Source organism: Phoenix dactylifera, chromosome 5 (assembly GCF_051530095.1).
Source record: "Phoenix dactylifera cultivar Ajwa chromosome 5, Ajwa_hap1_PhDact_Kaust_v1.1, whole genome shotgun sequence".
Classification (NCBI taxonomy): domain Eukaryota; kingdom Viridiplantae; phylum Streptophyta; class Magnoliopsida; order Arecales; family Arecaceae; genus Phoenix; species Phoenix dactylifera.
Window position 1 is genome coordinate 17,355,741 of NC_143194.1, and position 12,953 is coordinate 17,368,693.

Here is a 12,953-nt window from a genome sequence, read left to right on the forward strand (position 1 = left end):
AAAAAGATACAAAATCTTCATATAGTTTCTGTTGATTTAGAGAAAACATATAATAGAGTACCTAGATAAATCTTATAATGGGTGTTAGAAAAGAAAGAATTTTCCTTTAGATATATTAATGCGATTAGAACATGTACAATGGAGCGGTTACTAGTTTGAGAACTATTGGTGGTTGTATTAGTAAGTCTTCGATCACAGTTGATTTACACCAGGGATCTGCTCTAAGTTCTTATCTTTTTGTGCTAATTATGTATAAGCTTACTAGGTATATTTATGGCGATATTTTTTGGTGTATACTATTTATAGATGATATAGTCTTACTGGCTGAAACTAATGTTGGGGTTAAATCATAGGTTGGAATTATGGAGTGCATTAGAATCGAAGGGTTTTAGATTAAGTAGAACTAAGACGGAATACATGAAATGTAGTTTTAGCAAAATTAAAAATAGAGATGGAGTGAAAATTGATGATTATAAAGGTCCTAAAAATGATAATTTTTGGTATTTGGGTTCGATTATCTGTAAGAGGAGATTGAAGATGATGTTATTCATAGAATTAAAGCAATTTGGAAAAGATGGAGAAGTGCAACTAGGATATTATGTGACCATAAACCTGCCAAGTTGAAAGAAAAGTTTTATAGGACAACCACATGATCGGCTATGCTTTATGGTACAGAATGTTAGGCGGTTAGAAAACATCTCTACAAGATAAGTGTGGCTGAAATGAGAATGTTGAGATAGATATATAGTATAGAATAAGAAATGATGTTATTTATAAAAGGTAGAAGTAGCATCAAGTGAGGACAAATTGAGAGAAGGATGGCTTAGATGCTTTGGACATGTAGAATGTAGGCCGAGTGATGCACCGGTATGAAAGAGTGAGTTGATACATGTAGAAGGATAGAGGGAAAGAGGTAGACCGGAAATCATTTGGGCTGAAGTAGCATGTAAGAACTTGAAATTTCTACATCTTTCAGAAATTGTAGCCCTAAGTAGAGTGGAATGGCGGAAAAATATTTATGCAGCCGACCTCAACTAGTTTGGGATTATGGCTTATTTGAGTTGACTCGAGTTAAACAATCTTAAATTTTGTAGGTAGATATTAGCTGTAACTATATAGGGTTCTTTTTCCAAGTATTTTCTTAGATAGCGGGATTGTTTACTAGCACAACTATTGCGACTGACTTCCAAACTGATGTTTTATATACAAAGACTAAACCATCAAACGACGATAAATGATTAGGAAGTTATATCTTGTAGGACATGATTAAAAGCCAATGATATAATCTTGAGCTTATAGGACTTATCGTGTTACATTTATCTTGATTGTTCCAAGTTAAACCACTCACCACCTTCTTGAAGGAGTGTAAAAGTATATAGGCTGTGGACCAACATGATACATATATTTTGTTGAATGTTACAACACTAGGTCTAGACTTGTATGGAATCATATGCTAGTCCGCATAGAGATTTGCATCTTGCAATAGTATAAGTTGTTTTTCGTGTTGCTGTTATTAATTTAAACCAATTAATGGTTTGTGCATGCATCTTTTTACTAGATGAACATAACTAATTCATATACATTTGGCATGCTAAACTATCAGAGATATTTGTGTTGATTTTGATTGAGATTTGCATTGTGTAGTTCGTAAGTATTTTTTTGTACTTCATGTATTAACATGTTTTGGCAAGGTCGGCTGTGCTGAAACCGGGGCCCAGACTGGTTGCTCGGCAATACCGAATGGTATGCCCCCGTACCGTTTTTTGCCGGCCCTGTACCAACACAGTAGAGGAGGCGGGGGAGAGGGCGAACGAGAGAGTGGGGAAACGCGTCCCCGACTCGTGCCCGCGCGCGTTCCACGCGGTGGGAATTGCGGTCGACGCGCGGGGAAACGCGCGCGCGATTCCCCGCACGAGCTCGTCGTGCGGGGCAGTGAGCCCACGCGCTATCCCGCGTGGCCGCTTTTAATGCACACGTTTTTTTTTAAGAACCGAACCGGTACTGGTCTTCACCGATACGTCAGTTCGGTCGGTTTGTCCAACCTTGCCCTGAACAGCCCGGTTCGGGATGAGCGGTTCGGGACAGTTTCGCTGACCCTGCGTTTTGGTATCTTAAATATTTAAGTTCCTGTTGGTATCTTATCTATTGCTTTATCATTCCATATACTATCAAATGTGTGCATTGCACCATACAACATTGTGATTGCCATGGACTGCGATGACCCAAGACCCCACCCAAAAAGGCTAGCTAGAATTTATTGTTTGTGATTCTTGGCTTTATATAATTACCCAAATCTCCCAAATGCATAGCCAATATGGGACTAAATAGACATGGAATGGAATCAATGGATCCTCACATGCTTCCCACATTTATGCCCTAGTGTCTTCTCCAAGCAAAGGGTCCAAGTTCAATTACAAACACCATAATCGGCTTGTGGTTAGTCCACAAAGGGCCCATGTTGCATTGCTTCCTAGTCCTTATGGGCCATGGCCTTGGTTTGCTTTGATACCATTTGTAATGACCCATGACCTCACTTGAAAAGGCTAGTCAAAAGTTATTGTATGGGGTCCTTGGCTTTGTAAGTACCCTAGATATCCCAATGCATAGCCAATGTAGGTCTAAACACACTCTTGCATGGGTCTCACATGGACAAGCCCATCCGCTTATCCTCCAAAGTGCCTAGATAGGCAAGTGTGAAGGAAGTCTATAATATATTTATCTAAGATTAAAAAATCAAAAATTTGTTGATATAAGAATTATAAGATCGAGTGAAGTTTTCTCTACTTAGTATAGTAGAAATCAGTCTTTAGACTGAGGTTTTTACAGTTTGGTATCTTTTTTAACTTAGCAGGTGAATGAAATTGAGATATCTTGGCCAACATGAAAATCTATAGATATTGAGCTATCTTCATAGGTTTAAATCCTAATATTAGGATCCATTTTGGTATGAGGCTAGGTCAATCTGATATTTGGGTGGACCAAAATGGTCATTAACAAGAGTAAAGAGACAAAATCAAAAAAGTTTAGTATGTGAGAACATGTGCAGTCATGTCATTAGTTCCATATCGATTGTGCACTAGGAGGATCCTGAGTACTTATACAAGGCCAGGGAATCTAGATAATACCTTATTTGGCTAGTCTTTTTGGGCGGGCTCCTTGGTGCTTGACTAGATGAGACTCTGCTACACTAAGACGGAATTGAAAGCCCATGCTAACATGTCCTGAAGCATAGAAGGTTAAGTTTTCACAGGAGAACCAGGGTCATATGTGTTACTAGATTGGATCACCAATCTAGGAGGTTACTTTGATGTGCCTGACTAGATGCAGATATGCTAAACTAAGATGAAGTTGAAAGCCCATGCTTACATGTGGTGAAGCATATAGGGTTATTAATTGGCAAGAGAAGAAGAAGGTGCTTAAGGAGAGGTTTTTGCCTCCCTATGGTAAAGCACCCTTTGCTATTCTGCATGGAAACAATTATGACCAAACTTTTACTGGGAAGATTCCTAGAGAGGAAATTTGTGAAGGAGGAAGAAGCATTCGAAATTTCAAGTTGTCAAACATGTGTAGAAGCGAGAATGTTGAAGGTAATGTTGAAAGCTACAATTTAGTGTCTTTACATCAGATTGGGACATAGGGTCAAGTCCACTTTTTTGACTATGGAAGTGAAAGAAGAAATGAAGAAGCTTTCCCAGAAACTGGAAAACACGCAAGGCCTTAAAGACTTGAACAAAGAAATGCTTCCTGAGATTTGCCTAAATTTGAGGTGCTTAATGTTGTAAGTGAGGATGGAGATGTAGATGATAGATATTTAGCAATGATGTTAGTAAAAAAAGGTGAGATCTAGTTTGGATCGTTCACAAGAAGGTAGTTTGTTAGTTGAATTTCCCTAAGAAGAAATTAAAGAAGTCAGGAAACTTACTTTCGAACAAGTTGGCTCACAAGTTCCACCAGAGTTTGAAGAAATTGCAACATTAAATGAAATACACATTGGTAATATCTATGTGTCTCAAGGCAACATTATGATGGGCAAAGCATATACGGAAAGTGATAAACTTTAGGTCCATTTCAAAGCAAGATTTAGTTTAGTCATGCACAATCATGTTTGATTGGATCATACCTCAAGTGGGTTCATGACATGGCATCCAATGATGGGGATTCATCATATGTAAACATCAGATTTAAGATCAATCAGCAGAGTTTTGACTTGAAAGAACTCGAGGTGAGTTCCTGTGCAGCAGAAGCGAAAGAAAGATTTAAGTTCTTGTTATGATGCTGTTTTCCTCTTAATTTTTGGCTACGTTTAGTTTTTAGTGTTGTTTTCCTCTTAAATTTGGCTATCTCAATTCTTAGTTGACAGCTTGATGGGTCTAGTTGTTGCAGTGGTACTAATCATGCTGCATTTATGAACAGTAAGCATTGCATTGCAATGGTACTTTAGGGTGTCTAAAAGGGGTTTTTGTACCCTTTAAATATGAAGTGCAGAATATGAATGTAATTTGAGGTTCTTTTTTCTCTTATCGTGCCATATAATAAGCATGGGGCTTGCAGCCCTACATGTGATTCCTGTTTTTCACAGTGAGTCTGGTTTTATCTTTTTCTTTCTTTACCTTTCACTTTTTTTGTTTGGTGTTTTTCCAAGTCCTAACCTGCCTTTCTTCCGATTATTCTTGATTAAAATTATAATTCTTTCCCATAGGTCTTTTACTTCATACAAGTATCATATTTTCCCCAGAAAATTCCAGCTAGTTTTTGATTTTGACTATTCAATTGCATTTATTCTTAAAATGCAATGTGGACCCTATAGTCCTAAACAATAGGTTAATTAATAGCCATCCATTGCCTTTCCTCCACAACATTAACATTCTAGTTTATTTTATTTTATTTTTTAAATAAGAGAGCCTTGGTGCAATGGTAAGGTTGCTTCATTGTGACTTGGGTATCATGGGTTCAAAACACAAATAGCCTCTACATATGAGGCAAGGTTGTGTATGTTTGAATGCCCTAAATGTTGCAATGGTGGGAGTAGGTAGGGTCGGCGGAACTGTTCCGGCAGTGGAAACGAAAACCATTGTTGGAGGTAGAGAAGGAGAAGGAAAGAGAGAAAAGGAGAGAGTGAGCGGGGGAGGGAGGGAGAGGGAGAGGGAGAGGCCGACGGAGCGCTGGCGTTGGGGTAGCAGACGGAGGCCGCATTCGTCCTCCTGTTTCATTAAAAAATAGAGGTCCGATCGTTAAAAATTTTTGAAATTTTTAAGTGAAGTTGGCAAATCGCGAACCGACTTTACTTAAAAATCGCAAAATTTTTTAGTGGCTGGACCTCTGTTTTTAACGAAACAAGGGAACGGCCGCAACCGCCGGCCTCTGCCACCCTTCGCCGGCCTCCATCCCTTTTTTTTCCTCCCCCGTTCGCCTTTCCCCCGCCTCTTATACTGTGTCGGTATGAGCCCGACATGGCACGGCTTGGGCTTGTACTGACTTGTCCCGCCGGGCAACCAGTACGGTGCCCAATAATAGTTCCGCTGATGTTGGGTAAGAGCGTCATGCATCGGGATGCCCTTTTTTTGTAATACTCAAGTCTAAACTTGGAATACCAGTGAGCCCTTATACTAGCCCTAGCATTCTGAAATTGTATCAACATTGTTTTTGTTTCCCCTTGACCGTCCTACATTACCATTTTGTGTATATATAAAGATTCAACTCTAACCTTATAATTAGTCATAAGGAATTAGAACTTTCCTAGCCTGATGTGTCAAATGAGGATTTAAAATATTTTTTTTTAAGACATGACTCCTATCCAAGGTCAGAGGAATCAGTACTGAGCACCGTACCGGTTCTCCGGCGGGATGACTCGGTACGGGCCGTGCCGGGCCTGTACTGAGAGAGGGACCGTGGGAGAGAAAAAAATAGAGAGAGAGCAAGCGGGGAGGGAGGGCCGAAGGAGGGTAACAGACATCGGCAGAGTACGGCGGAGGCTGACCTTGGCCGCGGAAAGCGAGGCTGCGGCTGTTGCCCTATTTCGTTGGAAATAGGGTCTGGCTGCGGCCTTCAAAAAATTCGCGAGGCCGCAGCTGTTGCCCTATTTCGTTCGAAACAGGGTCCGGCCGCGGCCTTTAAAAACTTCGCCGCCCTCTCTCTCTCTCTTCTTCCTCCGCTAGCTCTCTCTTTCCTTCTCCTTTTCCGGCTCCGGCTCACTAGTATGTTTCGGGACGGCTGGAACCGCCCGGTTTTGGACGGTTCCGCCGACCCTGTTCTTATCATCACAAACCAAAAGAACTAAAAGTCTTTACAAGATGAGTTAAGAAGCCATATGACGCTATTGGGTTCTACTAGGACTTGGAAGATAACCAACATATGTTTTTGGAACCTTTTCAAAGCAACTTTGAAGAGGGATTAAGATGGAAATTCAGAAGCCTAAAGATCTTGTTTTCTATTTGCTGCTATAAAAGTAAGAAGCAGCCCCTTGCCTATCTAAAATGAACCAAAGATCAGGTTTAGAAAGCTGCTAGTATTTGCTTGAGCTAAGAAGATATATATTTTTGTCTCTCTTTAATATTCGGAATGAGCATTAAGCTGCTGGCTTGTACTGCTTGATATGCATTTCTTAACCTTTTCTTCCTGCTTATTTGGACTAGTTCCATACTGGCCGTGCCAAACCTTAACAGCCCCTGTACCACTGTTTGTACAGTACTGTTCGGTGTCCATATGGGTCTGTATGTTGATTTTTAAATCCAAGGTTTTTGACTGACAAAGGGTCAAACAGAAACAGCCCCTTGAAATCATTATGGGTTTCCCTGAACATCTCTGGAAATTCAGTCATTTTTTTGCTTGATATAGTGAAAAAATAAATGCCATTGGTGTTGAAAACTTTTCAGAGTAATTAGATGTTTGCATGATTTTGTTGCCCATTTCTTAGTTAGTGCTAGCTTTTCAGAAACATTACTTATACATTTGGTTCATGATTTCCTTGGTTTCTGGATCCTTGTTGCTGTGATTAAGAACTTAGGTCCGCTATATGATACTGTCTCAAACAATTTTTCTTCACCATTTCCTTTCTTTGCAACACTCAAGCTTCATATTTTTCTAATTTTCCGCTTACTAGCTTCACAACTCATCCTTGTAATTTTTTCATGCTTTCCATATTTGTTATATTCAAATACGTTCTCTTAAAAGCCTAATTTGGCACCCATACACTAGTGCTGACCTTACCACTCTCCTATGTGATAACTCTCAAGTCAACAATTGTATAAGCTCTAGAAATATGCATCATCTGCCTCGCAAATGGCTGTTTTATTTTGCAATCATTTTCCACTAAAATTGTATTCATTTGTCTTGTTTTCCTTTCGGTTCTTTTGCACCCTTATCATCCATGATTTGCCTCCATAGCCCCTATGAAGTGTACAAATGTGTTCTCCATTCTCCCTAGTGAAAGAACAGCTGACATTGAGTTTATGTGAAATTGTCCTCATAGTATCAAAGGTATGACATCTTCATGATTTTTTGTATAGATTGAAATGGAAGAAGGATAAAAAATTAAGAAATGTTACTGAAGGTGCATAACTGTATTTGGATCTAATTATTTAAGCTCTATGAATCAAGTGGAACAATGCAGTATAATAGAAATTGTGTATGATAACTCGATAAAAGCTTGTTGGAGAATGCAGGTTGTGATCATATTGATCATGAGATTGACATATATTTGTTATGTTGGTTTATGTAAACTTGTTTTGGTTAGAACTGAATATCCCATGGTATACATGGTTTATCACTAAATTTTCATTTTGTGTTTAATGTAGGTTTTGGCTGATAGTTTGGGCATTCCTTGTCGGTTAGTGAAAGGAAAGCAGTATACTGGATCAGATGATGGAGCTTTGGATATTGTAAAATTCAATGATGGAAGGTAATATTCTTTCATATACAGCATTATCCTCATCACGGCAATCAATTTGGTTTCATGATTTTTGCTTATCTGAAAATGGGATTGTAGTTTCATAGTTTGCAAAAAATCATATAAATGCCATACTCATCTTGTGCTTAATGATTTGAATTAGACTCTGGATATGGTTGATACTTGATAATTTGGCAAGCTGAAGGCCTTACGGATATCCATAAAATAGCATGTGAAGATTTCTGCTTTACATCATTTTCTCTTTGAATTTAGGTCTCACCTATAACCCTATTTCTCATTTCCCCCTTGGTAGCTTAAATGCTCTGGAGTAGAGAGATTTGTTTCATCTAGAGGTTTAATATTAATATCGGCAGGATACTTGATTGGTAAGTTTCTGTTGCAGGGAATATATTATTGATTTAATGGGGGAACCTGGTACTCTTATTCCGTCAGATGGTGCAGGACTGACTCATGAATTTGAAGATAATTTCTTTTTTGTTAATGCTTCTGTTAAAGATATCAACAGCATTCATATAGGCTCTTCTAATAGTGAGTTATCAAATTCTACCCGTCCTTATTCCCAAAACGAGCCACTCGACAAGAGATCCATCTATCCCAATCGTGAAACTCCATATAGTGGTGGAGTCGCAAGATCTGATTTGAGTAATCAAGATTGCCAAAAACTAAGTTCTTCACCTTCTTCAAGCAACTGGTATTTAAACAAAAATCTGAATATGCTAGATGTTTCTGGAAATTTCGGCACTGATAGCATTGCAATGACTCAAGAAGCATCTGGTAGGGTAAGTCACCCTTATTGTATTGCAAGATCGCCTTCTTGGACTGAGGGCATCAGTTCTTCCACCGTCCACAGGAAGAAAGTAAAGGATGTCTCAGAGTACATGATTAATGCTGCTAAAGAAAACCCCCAGTTAGCTCAGAAGCTTCATGATGTGCTGTTAGAAAGCGGTGTTGTGGCACCACCAAACTTGTTTTCTGAAGTATGTAGTGAACAATCAGAAGCTGCGATGTCTGAGGGCCTGAATCTGAATGAAGGTAAAGATGAAATGAAAAGACAGAAGTGTGGGTTTAAACATAAAGCTCAAGCTGATAAGGGTCATGGTCCTTTTTTGCCTCATCTGCCTAGCCAAGATGTCCAGCGAAAAGTGGCCCTTTCAAGGTTACCGCTCGATGCACTGAAGCCTGTCGAGGGTTTGGGGCTTCATTCTCCTCATGATTTTCAAGTAGCATCTGCCTGCAATCCTTGTTCATCTCGATCTGGAGATGCTTCTGCACAGTTGCAGGAGACTTCACTGCAGTTTATAAAACACATGCCTGTTGCTGCTGCAGCTGCAACAGCTGCCGTAGTTGCATCATCAGTGTTTGTTGCTGCAGCTAAATCAAATACTGACATAAACTTGGAAGTTCCTGTTGCTGCAGCAGCCACTGCCACTGCTGCTGCAGTAGTAGCCACGACTGCTGCTGTCAACAGGCAACAGGAGCATTTGGAGTCATATGCTTCTGAGCCTGCTGTATCTGGTGGTTGTCATGATATTGATTCAACAGATAAAAATGAAGATCTGGGTATTGGGCAGGTAGGAAGTGGTCATGGAGATGATTGTGGTCTTGGGAAGGAACAGGACGCCCCTGAAACTCATCCAAAAATGGAAAGAAGTTCTGAAAAGTCAACTGGCACTGAGAGTGCAAAATCTGATATTGCTATTGACGATGTTGCAGAATTTGAAATACCATGGGAGGACATTATGCTGGGCGAGCGGATAGGGCTTGGTATAAAATTGATATTACTTTTATCAACTGATAACCTTATACGGTGCTTTCTATTTTTCTCATGAAAAATGTATTACATCACATCACATTCATGCAAGGTAACCCTAATATTCCTTTTCCTGGACTTTTTTTCCTGCCCAGGGTCTTTTGGGGAGGTGTATCGGGGAGAATGGCATGGAACAGTGAGTTTTTATCTCAAATTATTATTTTCACTCATTGTATTGCATTTAAGATTTTATGATATATCATTGAGAAAATTTTGATTGGTGAAATTGAAAATTTGTAACTGACCGTGTTTCACAGTTTAGGTGGATTTATGGTTTCTAATCATAATTATGTTGAATTTATTGAATTTCTGGTAAAAAGGAAAGAGTTACAACATGACTATTCTAGGTTACAAATTCGTCCTTATTTCATTTCTATTGTTTCTATTTTTGGATCATCCAACCATTCTACCAGCAATGCAGTATGAAAATCATTTTACCTCAATATATATAATATTATTCAACTACTATATCACATATACAAGATTTTTTTTGTTTTGAAGTAAAGCATTTTCTTTATATTTGTTCTGGAACCCTGTCAATGTAGTGAATCTAAGTAGTTCAACTCTTGTATCTGAGCATTTCAGTTGTTGGATGTGACTGTTTAAAGTTTTTATTCTAGTGTAATTAGTTTTATTAAGTTTATAATATTAGTCTAGTATTTGTTATTATAAAGGACTAAATTGGACAGGTTGGTTTATGTTTTAAGTTATAACTGCTCAGTACTTAAGGGTATTTTGATTATTTAAACCCTTGTTAGTGGTAGTGCTTGTTAAACTTCTCTCACATAGACTCAGTCCGTGGTGATTAAAGTCTTGTGTATTTTATGCGTTCTCTTTTTAATTTCATTCTTTTTCTTTATGTTTTATTTGGAGTTCTTGATGCCGGACAGCAATGAAGAGGCAAAATTAGAAAAAGAAAGAAGAGGAAGGGGAGGAAGGGAAAGAAGGGAACTAGGTTTCACACCTAGCTTTGGCTCTTGGTTTCACACCAGGGCTTAAAGAAAGAGAACTATTTCTTCATTCATAGCATCCCCATACAAACGTATGGTCCAACATATATACAAGACCCAAAATACAAAACCTCCCTACAAAGAAGCCAATCTCACAAAAGGCCCTCAAAGATAAAAAAAAACATAAGCCCAAAGGCCATTAAAATGAAACAAAATCACTCTAACCATAATGAAATTGGCTGGACTATCTCCTGCAGCACTCCTGCGGCGACTATAGACCCGAGTGATGGGTGGTCTGGTATTAGTGCCCGCACCAACTCCTCTTGGGTGGAAAGAAGTCGTTCTCGACAAGCGCAGCCCGGTGCGGCTTTGGTAGTACTCCAACAGGTCCGGGTCAATTTGCTAAAGCTCATCTCGCATGTGCCAAGTGGAATCAGACTCTAGTCGTCCTTTCCAATGAACCAAGAACCGCTGGATGCCTCTACTTGTAAAAACTGTCTGGTCGTCTAAAATGGAATCAATTTGCTCTTTTTGTGCTGGTGGGAGGGGTAAAGGGAACGAGCTGGTATGGGATCAGGAATAGGGAGATCATCGGGCTCAGGAGAGGGCTCGACAAAAGGGTCATCGGGATTGTTGGTGGACCCTTATAAGCAACCAAATCTTTAACATTAAAAGTTGGGCTAATACCAAAATCAGATGGGAGATCAATGACATAGGCATTAGTGCCAACCTTGTGCAACACCTTGAATGGTCTAGCACTATGAGCCTGCAATTTTTTAACGATTTCAGGTGAAAACCGCTTAGGGCGAATACGGATCATAACGTAATTCCTAGTTTGAAAATTCTTTATCACGCCTGTGAGAATTAGCTTGCAGTTTATAGTTAGCATTACTCGCATGAATGCGCTTGTGGATCTTCTGATGCAACTTATGAATATGGTGTGTAAATGCATGTGCAAACTCAGAAATTCTAATATGGGGTGATATGGGTAAGATCTAGAGGTTTTCTAGCCTTATAACCATGCACTACCTCAAATGAACTCATGCCTATAGACCTGTTGGCTGAGTTATTGTATGCAAATTGAGCTACAGAAAGGATTGAATCCCAATTACGGCTGTTTTCGCCCACAAGACATCTCAAGAGGCTACCAAGACTTCGGTTCACCACTTCTGTTCGGCCATCCGTTTGTGGATGATAAGCAGTAGAAAATTTGAGCTTGGTGCTAATCATGTGCCACAAGGTTTTTCTGAAGTAACTCATGAAGCGAACATCTCTGTCTAACACGAAGTAACTCAGGAAGCGAACATCTCTGTCTAACACGATGGTTTTTGGAAGTCCATACAGTTTGACAATCTCATCAAAGAAGTTTTTGGCCACTTTGTAGGCATCAGAAGATTTGGAACAAGGGGGAAAGTGGGCCGTTTTAGAAAAACGGTCCACAACTACAAGAATGGAATCGTGCTTTTTGAAGGTACGAGGAAGACCAAGCACGAAGTGCAAACTGATGTCGTGCCAAGGACGATCTGGCATAGGCAAAGGGGTATAAAGGCTAGTGTTTTGTTTTCTGTGTTTGGCTAATTAGCAAGTTCGACATTGGCCAATGATTTTGGCAACGTCCCTTTTTAGACTTGGCCAGAAGAATTGATGCTCCACCTCTTCAATGGACTTGTCTCGTCCAAAATGCTCTGAGGTTCGTGGAATGCAGAGCTTGGTTGCTTTGAACAATAACCATCTTGAAGATGAAAACCATCTATCAAGGGTTCTTGTCCATCAGCAAGGGCCTTGTAGAGTTCTTCAAAATCAGGGCAAGATAAGTAGTCCTCTTTGAGTCTGTCAAAGCCCGTGATATTGACAGACATGGCCGAGAGTAGGGCTACTCGATAACTCATCGCATCAACAACTTTGTTTGTGGCACCTGATATGTGTTTCAGGACAAAAGTGTAGTTCTGGAGGAACTCAACCCATTTGGCATGTTGAGAATTCAACTTCTTTTGGGAATTGAGGTAGTGAAGAGCTTCATGATCAGAGTAAAGGACGAATTCATTGGGAAGTAGATAATGGCGCCAATACCGTAGAGCCTAAACTACGGCTAAGAATTACTTGTCATAGGTGGAATACTTCTGCTTGCCTCATTTAGTTTCTCACTAAAATAGGCTATAGGATGATGTTCTTGGCTGAGTACACCTATACCGAGGCCAGATGCATCACACTCTCCTTCAAATGCCTTGCTGAAGTCGGAGAGGCATAACTGGCGCCTCAGTCATCCTCTTTTTGATGTCGCCAAATG

At 39.7% G+C, this 12,953-nt stretch overlaps 1 protein-coding gene across 13 annotated transcripts in view; it reads left to right on the top strand.

Moving 5' to 3' along the window:
- Positions 1 to 12,953, top strand: part of LOC103695944 (putative serine/threonine-protein kinase SIS8) — a 109,697-nt gene that overhangs the window by 40,685 nt on the left and 56,059 nt on the right. For 11 of the 13 annotated variants that reach the window (XR_015987013.2, XR_005507008.3, XR_015987014.2 and 8 more), the window contains 3 exons: positions 7,794 to 7,897; positions 8,289 to 9,670; positions 9,812 to 9,852. Coding sequence is in view for 7 of the 13 variants with exons in the window: in XM_039116087.3 (XP_038972015.3) it covers positions 7,794 to 7,897; positions 8,289 to 9,670; positions 9,812 to 9,852 (1,527 nt within the window). In the remaining 6 variants the exon portion in view is untranslated. Of the gene's footprint in view, positions 1 to 7,793; positions 7,898 to 8,288; positions 9,714 to 9,811; positions 9,853 to 12,953 lie in introns of all 13 variants that reach the window. The other 2 variants (XR_015987011.2, XR_015987012.2) reach the window with 1 other exon arrangement.